Source organism: Heterocephalus glaber, unplaced genomic scaffold (assembly GCF_053883595.1).
Source record: "Heterocephalus glaber isolate CG9 unplaced genomic scaffold, H.glaber_assembly_v1.0 deba00001472, whole genome shotgun sequence".
NCBI classification, from domain to species: Eukaryota; Metazoa; Chordata; class Mammalia; order Rodentia; family Bathyergidae; genus Heterocephalus; species Heterocephalus glaber.
The window spans coordinates 79,806,251-79,822,684 of record NW_028258315.1 but is presented as its reverse complement, the minus strand read 5'-3'; the positions used below and the strand labels follow the sequence as shown (position 1 = coordinate 79,822,684).

The following is a 16,434-nucleotide window of genomic DNA, read 5'->3' as shown; positions in this document are numbered from 1 at the left end:
ACACTGGTAAATTGTGGGCATGTACTCTACTGAAGTTGATCTCAGCTTTCTAAATGTTATTTAAGTGCTTTCTTGATTTTCAACCCAAAGGCTTTATTTTATTCAAACTCTCACTTTAGAACTCTTCTCAGAAAACTTAAGTGCCATCTACATTGAGTTGCAAGCCCTTGAAACATTCAAAATTACAAGTCTCTTTCTAATATTCATTTCTTCAATCCATGATGTCAACGTGACTCATGTTTACAGAGTTCAAGTCACCATCCAGAGAGCTGGCTGTTGAAATCACTAAATAATATCTAATAAGATATCAATCTTATGCAAATATGTAACTCAAAGATCTTTAAAACATCATAGAAAATACATCTATGTGATAAAGTTAACCATTTATAAGACTCATCAAACTATTTTGCAATTTGATTATTCAACAATCAGTTGATACTTTATTGTTCTAAAGTAAATTTATTTAACCACTATAACAAAGCTATTATCTATGTGCTAAAGAGTAAACAAATATATAAGCAAGTTTTTAATTATATTATGCCTCTGTTTAATCTTTATACTTTAGAAATGCATTTTTTACAGTAGGCAAACGTGATTTTTAAAACTCCACTATAGTGAGAAAACACAAAAACATATATTTCATGCAATGCTGAGTTACTACTAGGAATATAATTTACCCTAAAACAAGAGATATCACAGAAATAACCATTGGTTAAATAGGACAGAGAAAATCAATTTTTATTTTAAAACAATAAGATACAATGCACATACAGCAAAACATAGCAAAATATCTTTCATTTCTCAAAGATTCCCTATTTCCCAAAATTGTTTCTCCATCTGGAATATCAATAACATTAGTATTCCAACAGATTTGTCCAACTTTTATTTGATGATTCCATTCATGTGCAGGCAAATTCAATCTGACTTAAAATACATCACTGCTCCTAAACAAGCATAATTACAGTTTGTGAGGAAATAAGACAAATGTATATTTTTTTGTTGTTCTTAAACCTAGCTTTAAAACCTCAAAAATTTTAAACAAGCACTAACATAACTTATCTAAGGAATACATGAGTCATTAGTTTATGAAGTTAGAAAGTGTAAGAAAACGATGAAGTGTACTCGGCTACCTGCATACACTTTGCAATGAGAAATACAATCTTTTAATTAAATTTCAAATAAAATGAACCCTAAATTAGATGTGCATGATCTAACTGTAACTGTTGTTACTGTAAATGAAACACTATGTTTTGCTGAGTTGCAAATTCTTTTCATTATTGAACTTCTGATTCACCTAGTAAATAGCAAATCACAGCAGGGGGAGTAATTGTTTTGAGAATACTGTTGAAAATAAAATGAAAATTTTAAAACAAGCTGGTCATACCTCTTAATAGAAATTCCACATCCTACTAGGATCTGAGATTTAATTATAAACTAGCTGAAATTTGAAAGTGTGTGTGCATATCTCTGGATAACCCTATAGAGCCATACAAATATGATGTTAGCACCAGACATGTCTGGTGTTATAAATCACACATCGTTAAGATATGAGCAACAACATAGCATTATCGATTTGCAGTAAGAGGGCTGAAGGAGTGTCATCAGGTGAACACCAAGATTTTAGCATTTAGTCCTCTCTAGAGCTGGCAGGCTGAATTATGTAAGTGCTACACAATTTTCATTTGATTTCATGTCTCAACATTAGACATTTGAAATGATTATGGATAATCACTCTATGATGTTTCCACCACCGTACTTAGTTTTCATGGGATTTAGAAGTCCAGTCCTCTCATTTTTCAATGAGACTCAAAGAGATTATGTCACGGTTAGTGGAACTGACTTTGAAGTATGGCAATCTTGGGTTCCAAAACACTAACTCTCAGAGGACTCTTCTCAGTTGACCATCTCTAAACTTCCACTCCTTATCTACAAAATTGAGACTGTAACTGTAACACTGTCTTCTTGGGGTTTTTGTGCTCCTGATACCACACTGAGCCATAAAGCTTGATTTGCAATGAATGAGAAAAAAATGTTACATATTATTACTGTTCTTCTTGTTATTATTAAACAATCCCAAAGGTTCATGAGCTACTTTGGTATAGAGTAAAAATAATCCTTTGGTCCTGATTTTGAACTTAGGTATCTTTCTCCTAATCCACAACTTCCAATACTTCATTTACTTTGATGTGAAATACTACATTAACTCAAGATATTTGCCCATTCCCTCACTCTGTATTTTAGCTCCATGAATAGAGTGCTCAAGTTAATTTCTAAGGAACATCTGGAAAGAAATGTAAAAAAATTTAGCAAACTCCAGACATGCTGTGCTGCATCAATCTACATAATTTAAAATGACCCATATTTGCCTTTCACGCTTGGAGACCAGAGTGGTGTGACTGAATTACCCAGCACAGGCAACGCAGGACAAGAGAACCCAGAGGGTCAAATATCTGCCCAGTGGTTTAAGAAAATGTGAACCGGGACAGGGTGAACACTGGAAAGGCAGGCTTAACAGAACAACTAGCAAATAGCCTTGGCATGCCCAACAGGGACAGTTTTCTCCATCACAACCTTACAAAGCACCGCACGAATGTCATAGAACAGCCTTAATTACACCACATTGTAGTGTGTTCTTTCTTCAGTGTAGTCAATGATCCAGAATTTGGAGATGCTCAAAAACCCAGGAACTTCCCATTACCTGCATCAAATCACAAACCCGCTCAAGCTAAAACAGACATAAACACAACTTCCAGGAAGACACGACTGAATTGCAAGGGGGACACGTCAGTATAACTAGGCATTTCACAAGACGCTGCAGGTATCCTCTGACTCCCGTTCAGACCTACAGTAAAACTTATCCCGAGATGCAAAAAGTCAAAACTCTGTGCCCTCTCTTTTAACTTGGTACCCTGGTCCAAGGCACTGGCTGGCCTGGAAGACAGCAGACTCAGGGGCACTGACTTGTCCACTGCCTTCTTACCCAGCCTAAATACCAAAGTGACTCTCCAGGAGGGAGGTTTCTAGAAAACAGCTTCCCACCCTGCCTTCAAAACATGTCCAAGTTAAACAAGATTCTTCATCATCATCATCATCATCATCATCATCATCATCATCATCATCAAGAAAAGAAATGAAGCTGGCCGCTGTTTGCTTATCCCAACAACTTCTCCAGGATTCCCGAGGAGGGAGTGTGCCCTGCACATCCAGCGAGAGGCAGCCAGCAGGGCGTCCACCCCGGGCGGCCCAGCCCTGAACCTGGCCAGACCCCAGCTGGCCCCTTGGCCCCTGCGCACCTACCCTGCCCCTGTTCCTCAGCGTGATGCCCAGAGACCCTCAGGCTGCGCACTTCGCCCCTGCTCAGGCAGCCTTTCCTGTCCAACCCTTGGCAGAAGAGGCAGGGACGTGGACTGACAGAGGGGGACGCGCTGGAGGTGCTGAGGGTCTGGGCAGTGCGATGCCCATTCGGGGACCCTGCGCCCAGCTCCGCGCGCCTCGCATCTCAAAGGGGAGCAAACCCAGCCCGTGCCCCGGCCAACTCCAACGCCCGAGCCACCGAGACGCCTCTTCAGGCGCTCAACTTACTGCGGCCAGGCTGAGCGTTAGACGTCCCCAGAAGCTTTTCTCTCCTTCCACCCGCCAAGCTCTTCATCTTCCTGCTGGCAGCCGCCCGGCGCCCCGGCCCTGGCATCCGGGAGCAGCAGCCGCCCGGGCTGTGGTCTCGGGGCGCACGGTCGCCCGTCCGCGGCTTAGGCGGCGGTGGTCGCGAGATCCTTGCGCGGCGGCCGCGGAAACGGTGCGCGTGGCTGGGCGCGCGGTCCCCAGGCGCGGGCTGCAGCTGGCGGCCAGCGCGCCTCTGCTCGGCTCTGCCGGGCTCCGCCGTGCTCGCCGCGCTCCGCACGCGTCCCGCCCGCGCCGGCCCAGGTGCACCCGGCCGCGGAGAGGTGCGAGCCACGCGCGGGGAGGGGCCCCCCGCTGCGGGAGCAGGGAGACTGGAGACTCAGGGGCAGCAGGAAGCCAGCCGGGGTTAGATGCGGAGAACAGCTTTAATGGAGCGAGTGCGTCGTGAGTGTTACAGGGAAACGGGAGGAGAAACGAATCCAGAAACCAGACACACTGGAAATGAGCTGGAGAGAGTTGCTTCTGGAGGCTTGGAAGAGGGCTTTCCTTTTCTGCCTGGGTCCTTTATCTCCTGGTATAAGTATAGTACCTAAAACGCCCCATGCCTCATTTTTAACAGTTAACCTCAACAACCTCAGGCGACAGATGCCTGAGGGGAGACCCACATGTACAATCCCCTCAGGTGTCTCTTGCCTTCCCTGATATGCATACCTCTCCCACTGCCACACCACCTGTTGTCCTATTCTCGCGCTTACAGATGCGTTTCTCCAACTTTACCGTGCACAGAAATCATCTTGGAATTCTTCTGAAGTTCAGAGAAGTTCGGAGTGGGGTCTGGGAGTCTGCATTCGTAGAGGTGTGGCGGAGGCTATAATCTAAGAACCATGTTTGAGTTGCTTTCTTCTCATAGAAGTTAAACGGCTTGTGAGAAAGTCTGTGGTAACTCTGTAAGGTACTGTTTTCCATAGGGTAACAGGATGCTGTGGAAGCCGAGTAATTTATAAACACGAACACAGTAGCAAAGGAAAAATGTTACTGACTATTACTCGATAAAATTATTATGAATGCTGAGCCTCACGACTAGGTAGAGGAATATTGATAATTCACCATTCTACATATTTTCAAGAGGAGCTCTGAAAAAAATAAGTAAACAAAGACCCCCCAACAAACATGGTCATTTAGAAAGAAAACATAAGTAATATCCTCTAGGAGCAGCGTGCTCCCCTTCCCAGCAAGTTGTTGACTTTCACAGATATGCAGCTTTGTTCAAATGTGTATTAAGCAGTCAAGCCACTTATCAAGCAGAGAAAGGAAAGGAAGAGCAAATGCCAAGAAGAAAAAGAAATAGAGAAATGTAGTCACTACACCAAAGTTGTACCATCTTTCAGTGACCTAACAGGACTGTTGAATTTCCTGTGGCACATTCTTTCTGCCCTCATGTTTTCATCTGGCTTTAACCCTTCATCCCTCCCATTCAGAAAGTACTCACTAAGCATTTACCATGGTAAAGGCCTTTTCTTAAGGCAACAAGATCTGGCCCTGTCCTTGCTTTGGAATAGTGATTTGACAGTACACTATAAGTGCCATATTAGACAGACATTGGTGCCAGAATAGAGCACCAAACACATTACCACATGGTTCAAAAGGCAGAGACCCAGCCTTAACATGTAAGATGATTTCATCAGACAGAAGTAAAATGGAAAGAGTTCATGCACTACTTTGCTCAGAACCCACAGTACCTGCAGGAAAGTAGAAGAAATGGTTGGTTTGAAAAGCCGGAGAGGCCAAGTTAAGTGGGGCTGTCATTACTCACTGACCACCTTCATCCGAAGCACACCACGGTGATTAATGTGACTTAATAGATTGCTTGTGTGACTTAGAACCAGAAAATAGTGAAGCTGCAGGAAGCATTTATAGGTAGTGAAACCCCAGGTAAAGAATGGAGAAGGGAAGAACAATGATAATATTGTTCTAAACTATTGATAATATTGTTCTAACTAAACATGAGAGAGATCGGTGCCAGAGGTATTGACGAAAGATGGTTTCTCTCTTAGGAAAGGCAAAATCTGAAGATATTTTGTTGATAAGGCTAAGGGACCACAGGTGTGGAAGAAAAGTTTCAGGTGAAAGAAGTGAGAATTGATTGAGCAATATCTGAAGGAGATCCAGAACTAGTGAACCAAGAGTCTAAGTAATCAATCTTAGCAAAGAAAAGGGTCACCTATTCTTTAGAAGAAAGAACAAGGGAATAGAAAGAAGACATTGATATTTTAAAGTGGAATGAAAGAAAGTGGGAAATAAATGCACATTATTTTGTCCCAGACAACAGACATGAGGTCTTCTACTGATATCTTTTGAGCAGCAAGAGATAACATTATGAGTTTAACAATGTAGAAATATTTGGTGCAAGTTATAACAAATATCATAGTGACTCAACAAAAGATGGGATGGAAGTTCACTAAGTCACATGGGGACCTGCCTCCATAAAAATATACATTTATTATAATGAAGATAATCCTAATAGTTATTACTCTCCTAGTAACTTTGAAGACATAAGTACAGAAGTAAATAAAGCACACAGCATGGTCTACCCAGGTTTAGAAATCAACAAAGCAGCAATTGAGGCCCATCAGGCAAACAGGGAATTTCATGGAGTTGAACCTGAGCACATGCCCTCTGAAATCTTTCAACTCCAGGGTTGATTTGCTATGGTGCGATTTGCAGTTTGTGAGATCTTGCATAATTAAACTCTTGGAGCCTTAATTTTCTCCTTTGTAAAATTAGGGAAAGGCTACACTCTAATATTAGGTTTTTGCTATTAAAAAGCACTGGCAATGAACACAAATATGTGAAATAAATCAGACACACAAGCTGAAACATCACATGGTTTCTTTTATATGAGAAACTCAAATATAAATACAGAGCAAAATAAAAAATAGATAATAGGAAAAAAGGGAAATAGATCTTTTTTTAAAGAGAAAGGGACCAAAAGATGCAGGAAGTGGGAGGAAATAGAGGAAAAGGAGAAAAAGAATTAAGATACATTATGTACCAGTACATGTACTGACTCCCCAAGGGGAGTGTAATTATTATGTACTATAAAAATGTACAAATAAAAAATAAAAACTAATAAAATGCAAAACTATAAGAAGATCAAATCATAGGAAGAGAAGAATCAAGATCAAGGGAGGCATATCAGACATGTCAACAGAGCTGGTCAGCACCATGATTGTGGGTAAACACAGGGCCAGGGTCAGGTGTCAGTTATGGTCCATATCTGTTACTGGCTGAGGCAAAGATTTGTAAAGCCCAAATGTTCTTTTCATTTTATCATTACTACCTATTAATTTTATAAAACATTGAGTTTCAATGGATATGTTAGGATTTATGTCCATGCCCCCAAGAACCTCATGTACATCATTGTCACTTCCCCCTTAGTGCCTTCTTCTTGTTTGATAATAATCTCCCTCTTGCTTTCATTTCACCTTTTTTAGACTCCACATATTTGAGAGAACATACAATAGTGAGTCCCAATGTCTTATGCTTGGAAACAATTCCTTCCTCAAACTTGGAGGGAAATTTCTTCATGTAGCATTGGGCAACTTAGAACTCATGTAACTTTTTAAAGTAATAATTTTCAATTATAAATCAAGGCATAGTATTAAACAGGGTGAATGAAAATTACATCTTGGAGTGGTTATGCAGTGCTCTAAACATTTAGCCTTCTAATGATTCAATGTCGCCCACTGTACTAAGCACCTGAATTTTGTTACACACCATGATGATGCATTATTTGGGCCTTCTATAACCTAATAATATACCTTTTCTGAGCTGAGAAAACAAAGACTCACATTAATTCTTTGATGAGTTCCCCATTCTCTGATTATAATGCACGTACAATTTCCTCTCTGAAACACTGACTCTAAAAGAATTAAATAAAGTAAAGTTAATAAATGTGGTCAACCCATACTCATTGTGTCTGAGATTGAGTTCCTTAGGAAACAGACTATGGACACATGGAAATTAGTATGCAGAAAGATCACCAGAGAGAGCTTTTGAGATCAAGTTATGTGAGAGTAAAGGATGCAGGTATGGGGTAAAGAGGGAAGCTGAATAACAAATACAGCTTTAACAGAGGCCTCTGCTGTCGCAGGAGAGCTCTGGGCTGAATTGTCCTGAACTAGTGACAAGAAGCCAGGTGTTCGAACTCTTGCATTGCTCCATCATTCCTAATAATCAAAGTGAAATTCATGGCAAAATGTGTGGCACTAACTTGCTTAAGTATTCGAATATTTTATCACTGCTTTATAGAATACAAAGATGATTATCTGGAATGTAGCAAGTATTTTAATAAACATTATTATTTGAAAGCACTGTGATAGGTCCTTTGAGGAAACACAAATATATTTAAAATCATTTTTGATGTCATAGAACTTAAAATTAGATGTAAATCATCTGTAAAATAGTGTTAACAGTAATATTTACCTCACAGGATAGAAGTAAGGGTTAAAAACTTTACCACAAAATAAGTATTTGCTTTTTCTTTTCCCAAGTACAATATGTGGAATGAAAAGTGTTGAAAAAAATTCTAAAGTACAAAGATGTACGATAAGTTCAGGATAAAAAACTATCACTTTATCAGAGAAAGGTTAATGAAGGAAAAGCAATTTAGTTGAGTCTTGAAGAAGGCGGTGAACTTTGAAAGACAAAAGCAGTAGTAAGGACAGGAGGGCATTCCAGGGAAAACAAATAGGATGAACAAATATGAAGAGCATGGAGGCTTTGATTTTTTTTTTTTAGGACTAACAAATGAACTAATTATCAGGGATAGAGATGAAAGGTTAAGAATACTGCTGAAGATTTTCAATTTCTGGTTAATCATTATGGCTTTATTTAGAAGGAAATGAAAACTGAGAATTCTGGGAAAATTAGAAGTAGATAAAATAAGGTTTTAAGAAAACCTATGCAGAATTAAAATGGAAAGAAATCAGAAGCAAAAACAAGATCTGTTTCTTGTTCCTGCCTAACTCTAATCTTTCTTCTAGAGGATGTTCTTCCCATAAGGCAGTGCTCCTCAAAGTGTAGTCACAGGTCCAGAAGCATCAGCCTCACCTGACAACTTACTAAATAGATCATGGGGCAGGCTCTGGACCCAACCCTCCAAAGCAGAAACTGTGTGTGGGTCCGAGCAGTCTTTAAGAAACACTCCAGGTGATTCTGTTACATATTCAAGTATGAGCATCACTGTTGTAGTGTTTGAATAATATATTTATCTCCAGGGGCAAATGTCCTTCTGAAGAGAAGGACACTCTTAAGAGTGTGGTGACTGTGTGTTAACATCTTTTCAGACCATCTCGGACCAAGTGACTGTGTGTGGAATTATGCCATATTTATCTCTGCCTCAGACGTTGTTAAATAGTTTTTCAGAATAAATCTTTAATGCAAAATTTCTTCCATTTGTTTTGGATGTGGGACAGCACAGGACCAGTGTGTCTGTTCTACCAGAATGAAGACAAGAGGAAAAATCCTTGGAAAGAACTTCACAGGTGTAAAAAAGAGAAAACTGATTAGTATGCTTTTCTATAACAAAACAAACAAAAAACTTAAAAAACCCTTTCCTTTTCTTAGTAAAACTCTGGAGGGGCCAATGAAAATATTCTTAATACTGTAATGAAAACGGTTTCAAAATAATTAGAACTTGGATATTGAGGGTGGATTGCAGTCTTATAGTTAACAGAAAATGGTTTTGAGTTCATGCTAAGTAAGAAAAATCAATGTAATGGCCATAATAAAACATATTTATTCTCTTTGAGGATTCTTTTGGATCCTTTTTGATCAATGGGTAGGAAGATGAAAGGAAGAGAGTGAACTGACAAGACAGAGAGATTGGGGTGAGAGGGTAAAAGTACCAGTTGTTGGATCTCAGTCCCAGAGTTTCTCATCAAGCAATTGTGGGTTGAGGTCCGAGAATTTGTATTGCTAACAAACCCTGGCTATTTCTGTTAGTGGCCCAATAATCAATTAAATCCTAGCAAGCCCTTCCATTTGCCATCACCATCAATTGGCACATTGTAGTCATTCCATAATCATTGGCTGACTAGATAAATATGCACAAAACCCAGTTTCTACCACATTTCTTAACAATCCCAGTTGGTAGTGACAATTTTTACTTCTAAAATTCTCTTAACGCATTGTCTATACCACTCAGTCTATATTTGTCATGCCTTGTGTTATAACAGGTTTTCCAGAGGCACCTTTGAGCTGAGGATTTGTGTGTAACTGACTTATTGAGAGAATTCTCTGGGAGAATCAGTAGGAGAGTGGGATAAGGAGGAAAGGAGAGAGAAGAAAGCCAAGCAAGTGTGTGGTGACATCCCCATATGGCGGCTTCAGCCTATCACCTAGGGGAATCCCAGGGGAGGAATGAGGGCTTTTCTCTTCCCACTCACCAATCATCATCAATTAAGGCATCCTAGAAGGATGCCCACTTTCAGGCACTTTCAGCTTTCTGTATAGCTGGGCAAAATAGCTCTAGCTGCCCAAGAGCAGTTGTTTGAAAATGAACCACAGATGTTGGCTCCTGAAAGTGAATAACATAGAAAGAGTAAAAAAAAAAAAAAAAAAAACCAGAGAGAACATCAGTGAAACAATAACATATATGTTCACCTGTATTCATGATGTTTTTATGCTTTTTATGTTAGCTTCCTATTAGATTTTAAATTCCTAGAGAACCAAGGATAAGTTGTGAGTTTCTTTAGGTTGATCCATATGTATGTAATTGCCACTATTGGACCATTTTGAGAAAGGGAACTGGAAATTTCATATTGCATAATTCAATGCTTAGGTCTTAACTGACCGGCATTCAACAATGGGATAGAAAAGTTGATCATTGATAGCCTTAGTCTCCCATTCTATCAGAATCAGATGCCCCCCCATCCTCCCACCCATGGAGACTCTCAACTGGCCAAAGGCCATTTTCAGTGTGCCTGCAATTACTGTTCTTACAAGTTAAGTTGTATTATTATAGACAGATAAGTTAGATAGGAATTAATAGGCAGTCAGATAGGGATAAGTCCTCAAGGGAGTCAGTGCAAAAGATGAGAACAAATCAAAATTGTGGCTGGTAGTGCATCTGAAGAAGGCCAGGCTTCAAGATGGAGATGCAGTGGCCAGGCAGACACCTCTCTAAGGGATAAAAAGCAACTTCAGATTATACTGTAATTAGCACCGTGAGTCCAGTAAGTCCAGATAAGCATGAGATGTCCTTGTATGTGACCAGAACTTTTGGACCCAACCCATCCTCCGAAATGCCTTTGTTCTTTCTATGTTAGAAGCTATCGATAAGTTAAATTTGATGATCTTAGCCATATACCCTTGCTACATGCCTCTTTCCTATTGGATCAATATTAGCTAAGTGACTATACTTGTAATCCTACCGGTTGATTGTAGTTTGACCCTACTAGTACCTACCTCATGATTTTGCTCTATAAAACATTCTTAGAGAAAGAGCCTCTGTGGTAACCTCTTTTAGGACCCCTTTTGTAACTCAGGAGCTTTCTCCTAGTAAACCTTTCTGACACTTAACCTCCTTGTCCCTAGTAATTCATGCTTCAAAATTCAGGGGACACAAACTCAGCACATCTGATATCTGGCCTGTTGGGAGTTATTTATCCTCCATCACAGTATGTTTTCCATGATTCAGCCAGTTTTGTTTTATTTACTGTAGTCATGCATTTTAGTTAAAATTATATAAACTATGAAATATAAGTGTGAAAAAGACATGTTGCTATAAAAATTAAATTTGATGCTTTTCAATTTTTCAAAATATGAATTGCTTTAAAGCAAACAAACAAAAAAACTCTTCTCTTCAATTAGGTGCCAGTGAGACAGCTGAAGAGATTGGAAAGATCATAACAATCTGGAAGGATTGTTCACATGGGATGTCTCAATAAATATCCTTAGGGTTTTATTGAAAATTAAAGAAACCCGAACTAGGGCTTGTGGTGTTTTTAATTAAGTTTTTGGGGGGCTGGAAGTAACAGAAATTTTATTTAAATGGGCTACAAGGAATAATAGAACTATCATTCCTCTTAGCAAGTATCATTCCTCTTAGAAGTCCTGGAGTAGAAAAGCTCTGGATTGTGAAATACAACAGCTTAATCAAGTCATCCTATGTCATTTCCACCTTTCTGCCAAACCATTTGTGATTTATTGGTCAACATCCTTCCTAGAATCAAAATCACTGCAATAGCATAAGAAAGCCCATCTATATAAATCAATCTCCAAAGGCAGAAAAGAGACATGTGCACCCAAACTCTCACCCATGCATCATTTTTGTTTGTTTGTTTTTGTACTGGGGATCAAACTCAGGTCCTTCCGCTTGTGAGGCAGATGGCGGCACCACTGAGCTAAATCCCTGGCCCCCATGCATCATTTTTTAAGAGCAAATAATTATTTCAAAGAAGTTCCACAGGTTTCTTTTGCATCTCATTAGCCAGGAGCAGGCTATATGCCTAACACCATCCACTGGGAAGGTAGAGAATTACCCAGTTCACCTGGGATGCCAAAGACACCAAGAGGATAAAGGCGCTCAGCAGCACCAGAGAGGAAAGTAGCTGTTGGGCAGAAAATCACACAATGTGCTCCAGGCAGATTGTGCATCACAAGTTATGCAAGATAAATGATGACAAACACCCAAGTTGAAAGGAAGAACTTTACCCTACATTTAAACATTAGTGAATGAATGTATGCTCATGTGTACTAAGTTAAAAATAAATAGGTTTCAGTTATATACACCTTGCTTTATCTGACTTCTGCTGACTGACTGAGTCTGATTATGTCAGATAAGAGATCTTCTTATACACTTATTAACTGTATTTTAAAAGTAGGCACCACGGGGTCTCACACGCAGCGGGAAGTTGGTAGGTGTTAATAACAGTGGTGATTGTATATATTTGGTACAACAGGGATTCATTCAGTGATTGTTGCTTTACTATGGATACGGGTCAAGAATAGAAGATGATAAGAGAAAGTGTTGGATAGGACTCTTACATGGCTTGCCCCTACCTGGCAAAGAGGTTTAGTGCCAAGGCAATTCCTGTTCTACTTCTAGTATTAAGAAGATTATTTCTATTAATAATTTTGAAAGCTACCAGTGGCAGAAAAGTACTATATGTTCACTAAATCATTACTTTCCCTCCTCAGGACATGAAAAAGCTACTATTTTTTCCCAGTTGCCCAGCATCTAGAAAAGATGCCTAGCATCTTGTGATTAGTTCTGGACAATGAGATGTTGACTGAAATTTGAGAACTAAAAACACTGGGCTCAAATACTGACACCAAAGTTTCCCGAAGTTTTTAGCAAATACTTCTCATTCTGCCCCTGACCTGTCCTATCCCCCCCACCCCACCCAGGTTGTTGCAGATTGGAAGCAGAGGAACAGTGGAGAATGTCAAAGTCCCAGGATGTAACAAAACCACCACATGAAAAACATCCCTTTCTGAATAAACTGCTTTATTGTTAAACTCATGAGATTATGTGGTTACTACAGCAATTACCACCAACACATGTATAGTATAGTTAAACAGAAGTAGCTACAGCCAGACTACTGAAGAAGGGATACTGGATTTTCAGTACATGTTTCTCCACTTGACACTTTTTAAAAATTGCCCCTTCCCAATCTTTAGTATCCTTCTTTGTGTATTTCACTCCAAACACCTAAAAACATTTATATTGCTGTGCTGGAAAAGGAAACCATCTATTTGTAACATGCTAAGTTACAAAGAATTTAATTTGGTTGTACTCTTCCATGTTCATTTGCATTTTAAAAGGCCTACAGAAAGACCACAATGCTTATACCTAAAGAATGTATCACTAATGATTGAATTTCAATCATCAGAAAGAGAAAAAAATACATTTTACTATGTAAATTACACCACATAAGCAATAGCTTGAAGTAATTAAAATTCCACCCCTGAACAGAAATTAAGTTTACATTTTGATTTTTTTCTAAAATAATATGCTAAAAAAGGGCAATTGTTCTATTTAAATCTTTTTTCTTCATGGTTCTCAATCCATATTTATTTATAGCATACTAAATTTTATTAAATTAGGAAGTTTTTATTGTATTTATTGCTCTATCTCATGAATTTTAAAATATCTAAAATACCAAAAGATAATTAAGGAGAAGATTGCATAAAATTTAATTGTACAAATGAACAATATTCACTAACTGTGTAATAAACTAAGAATTGCCTGCTTATATTCAGAAACATTTATGTCAGCATTAGTTTTCTCTATTTTAGGCTATAAGCAATTCCAAGGCAAGAATTGTAACATTTTCTATATTTTGTACATGTTGTACTGGACTGTATATAAATACATATTCTTAGGATTAATTTTTACCCTCTAAAATGGATAGAAAATTATATATATATATATATAGTGGTATATCTGCAATTAATATGTATAAGAATAAAGAAACAACAACTACAATAGCTGAACTACCTCCTAAATTCCAGCAGCTCCTTGTTGAGTGTTCATTCTTGCTCATGGGTGGTGAGGAAAGGCAGGCAGAAGAGAAAAAGACAGAGGTCTTAAAAGTTAAAGTCAATTCAATCTCTCCTAGTTTCAAGGGATGTCTTTTTTAGTAAATATGCAGCCAACTGAGATTTCTATTACCTTTGACATTGTTGTCCCTGTAAAAATATCTCTCTGTTCCATCATCCTTCCAAATTGGTATCCAGCTCCAGTAGGAAGTCATGGTGTTTTCATCAAAGCACTGTGGAGCATGAACAGGGTATATCCTCTGCCCTGGAGCTAATGAGGAATGTTCCCTTCTTCAAGGTGGGTGTGGTCCAGTGTCAGGGCATATGTCTGGGACTTCAGCCTCCACTTGTCACCTAAACGGGCCATCTTTGTGCAAATTTACACAAAGAGCACCTGACAGACTGGAGCATCTCTCATCAGTTGAAAGATTACATTTAAAAACAGATTTTTAGTAACAAATTTTAAGCAGTCAGTTGTCTTTCAAGCTGATTGAGAGGAAATATGTGACCATAAAGTATTAATGAAACAGTAAAATTAATTTTATTTTGTATTGACCTAAAAAGGAAAAAAATGGAAGTAGCAAAAGAACTTATTTGATGTGTTGTGTATTGAATTAGGAGTTAAAATTCTTAGATCTTATTTTGTTACTTGTTAAATCTGATTTTTATTATTTGTATTTATTTGGCTTTCTTGAGATTCATTATATAACCATGTGGACTTTAACTTATCTGTAAAATGATTGTGGCAATAGTTTCCCTATCTACTTCACATTATCTTGAAAGTTGGGTATACTAACATATTTGAAAACCTTTTGGAAATGGCCACTCTTGTATCTTTGTGTACCAACTTCTATATGGATTATAAACTCTTTGGAAAGAGTGGCAATATCCCAGTTTTCCTAGAATCCTCACAATGTCCTGCAAGAAATAAAATTTCATTAAATACCCTATGTATTGATAATTGACTTACTAAAGTGTGACTCAGATAAGTATGCTGATATGGAAGTGAAAATGGTATGATAAGAAAGCTCTCTGGTGTACAAAACAGTTCTAAATATCCTTTTTTGAATATTGATGAATCACTTTCAGAAAGCAATTCAAAATCAAATAAAAGTTAATGTTTTTGTTAATTAAGGAAAGTCATGATCTGCAGAGAAAAGAAAATCAGGTTAAACTGGCTTCAAACAGGAGTTCTCAAAGTGTTTTCCCACAGGTCCACCACCACCACCACATTAGCATGACCTGGGATATTAGACATGCAAATTCCCAAACCCCTTTCCAGATAGAATCAGAAAAACTCCACAGTGGGGGCTCACTATATTTGTAAAAGCCTTAGACATGATTTCCATACGTGCTAAAGTCTGAGAATCAATGGTTTTAGAAATACAGTTAACACACACACACACACACACACACACACACATAGATAGTTGGTTGAGAACATTAGTCAGCTGCTGAACATAGTCAGTAAATTCTAGGCCTTTTATGATTCCACTTCTGTGGCCCTACCTTGATGTCATGCCCTCAAACTAATCATCGTAGGGTTGCAGGACATGACTACAGCAGCTCCACGGTTCATGTTCTCAATGAAGAAAAGAAGAAAGGAGCTGGATAAAGCCACTTGGGATTATGACTTTTACCAGAAACATAATTGCTTCCCCAGGGCTCCAGTCTAAATTCTCCATACACATCATTGGCCAGGATTACCTCTTAAGGCTACCCTTAGCTACCACATGGCTGAATATAAACTTTTCACATTTTATTTTGGAGGCAGATATGGGAAAAATGGAGTTGAGCATGGCTATTTGGTTACTCAGCCCACAGTCTTCTCAAATAAATGAAGGATTATAACATAATCCCAAAAATTTAGAAGATTTATCTTGGAAATGAGAAAATATAAGCAAAATGGGATACTGACTTTAAATACTGCATTTGAAATGCTGCAATGAGGAAGAAAGCTCTGATAGGATATGAAGTTTCGTGAGGCAGAAACAATAGGTGGAACTTAGAGGTCACAGATGTTGGCTCAACAACAACCAAAAAGAATTTTCTAATGATTAAACCTATTCAAAAGAAAATAGCATGCTATGGAATAGTGAGCACCTATCATTCTAAAACATACAGAGATAAATATATATTGGAGATAATTCCTACAGTGGATGATTTAACTGTATGATTTAACTGACTAAAAGTAAAGTGTGTTATGGATAATCATAAGTAACGCTTGTGTATGTTTACTTTATTCATGACCCTGAAATATGTACTTCA

The 16,434-nt window shown here is 38.5% G+C and overlaps 1 protein-coding gene across 1 annotated transcript in view; it reads right to left on the bottom strand.

Moving 5' to 3' along the window:
- The window catches only part of Znf385d (zinc finger protein 385D), a 1,018,268-nt gene extending 1,014,400 nt beyond the window's left edge, over nt 1-3,868 (bottom strand). The window contains exon 1 of the mRNA XM_087181476.1: nt 3,583-3,868. Coding sequence (XP_087037602.1) covers nt 3,583-3,688 — 106 coding nt within the window. The 5' untranslated portion in view covers nt 3,689-3,868. The remainder of the gene's footprint in view (nt 1-3,582) is intronic.
- Between the last annotated feature and the right edge of the window lie 12,566 nt (nt 3,869-16,434).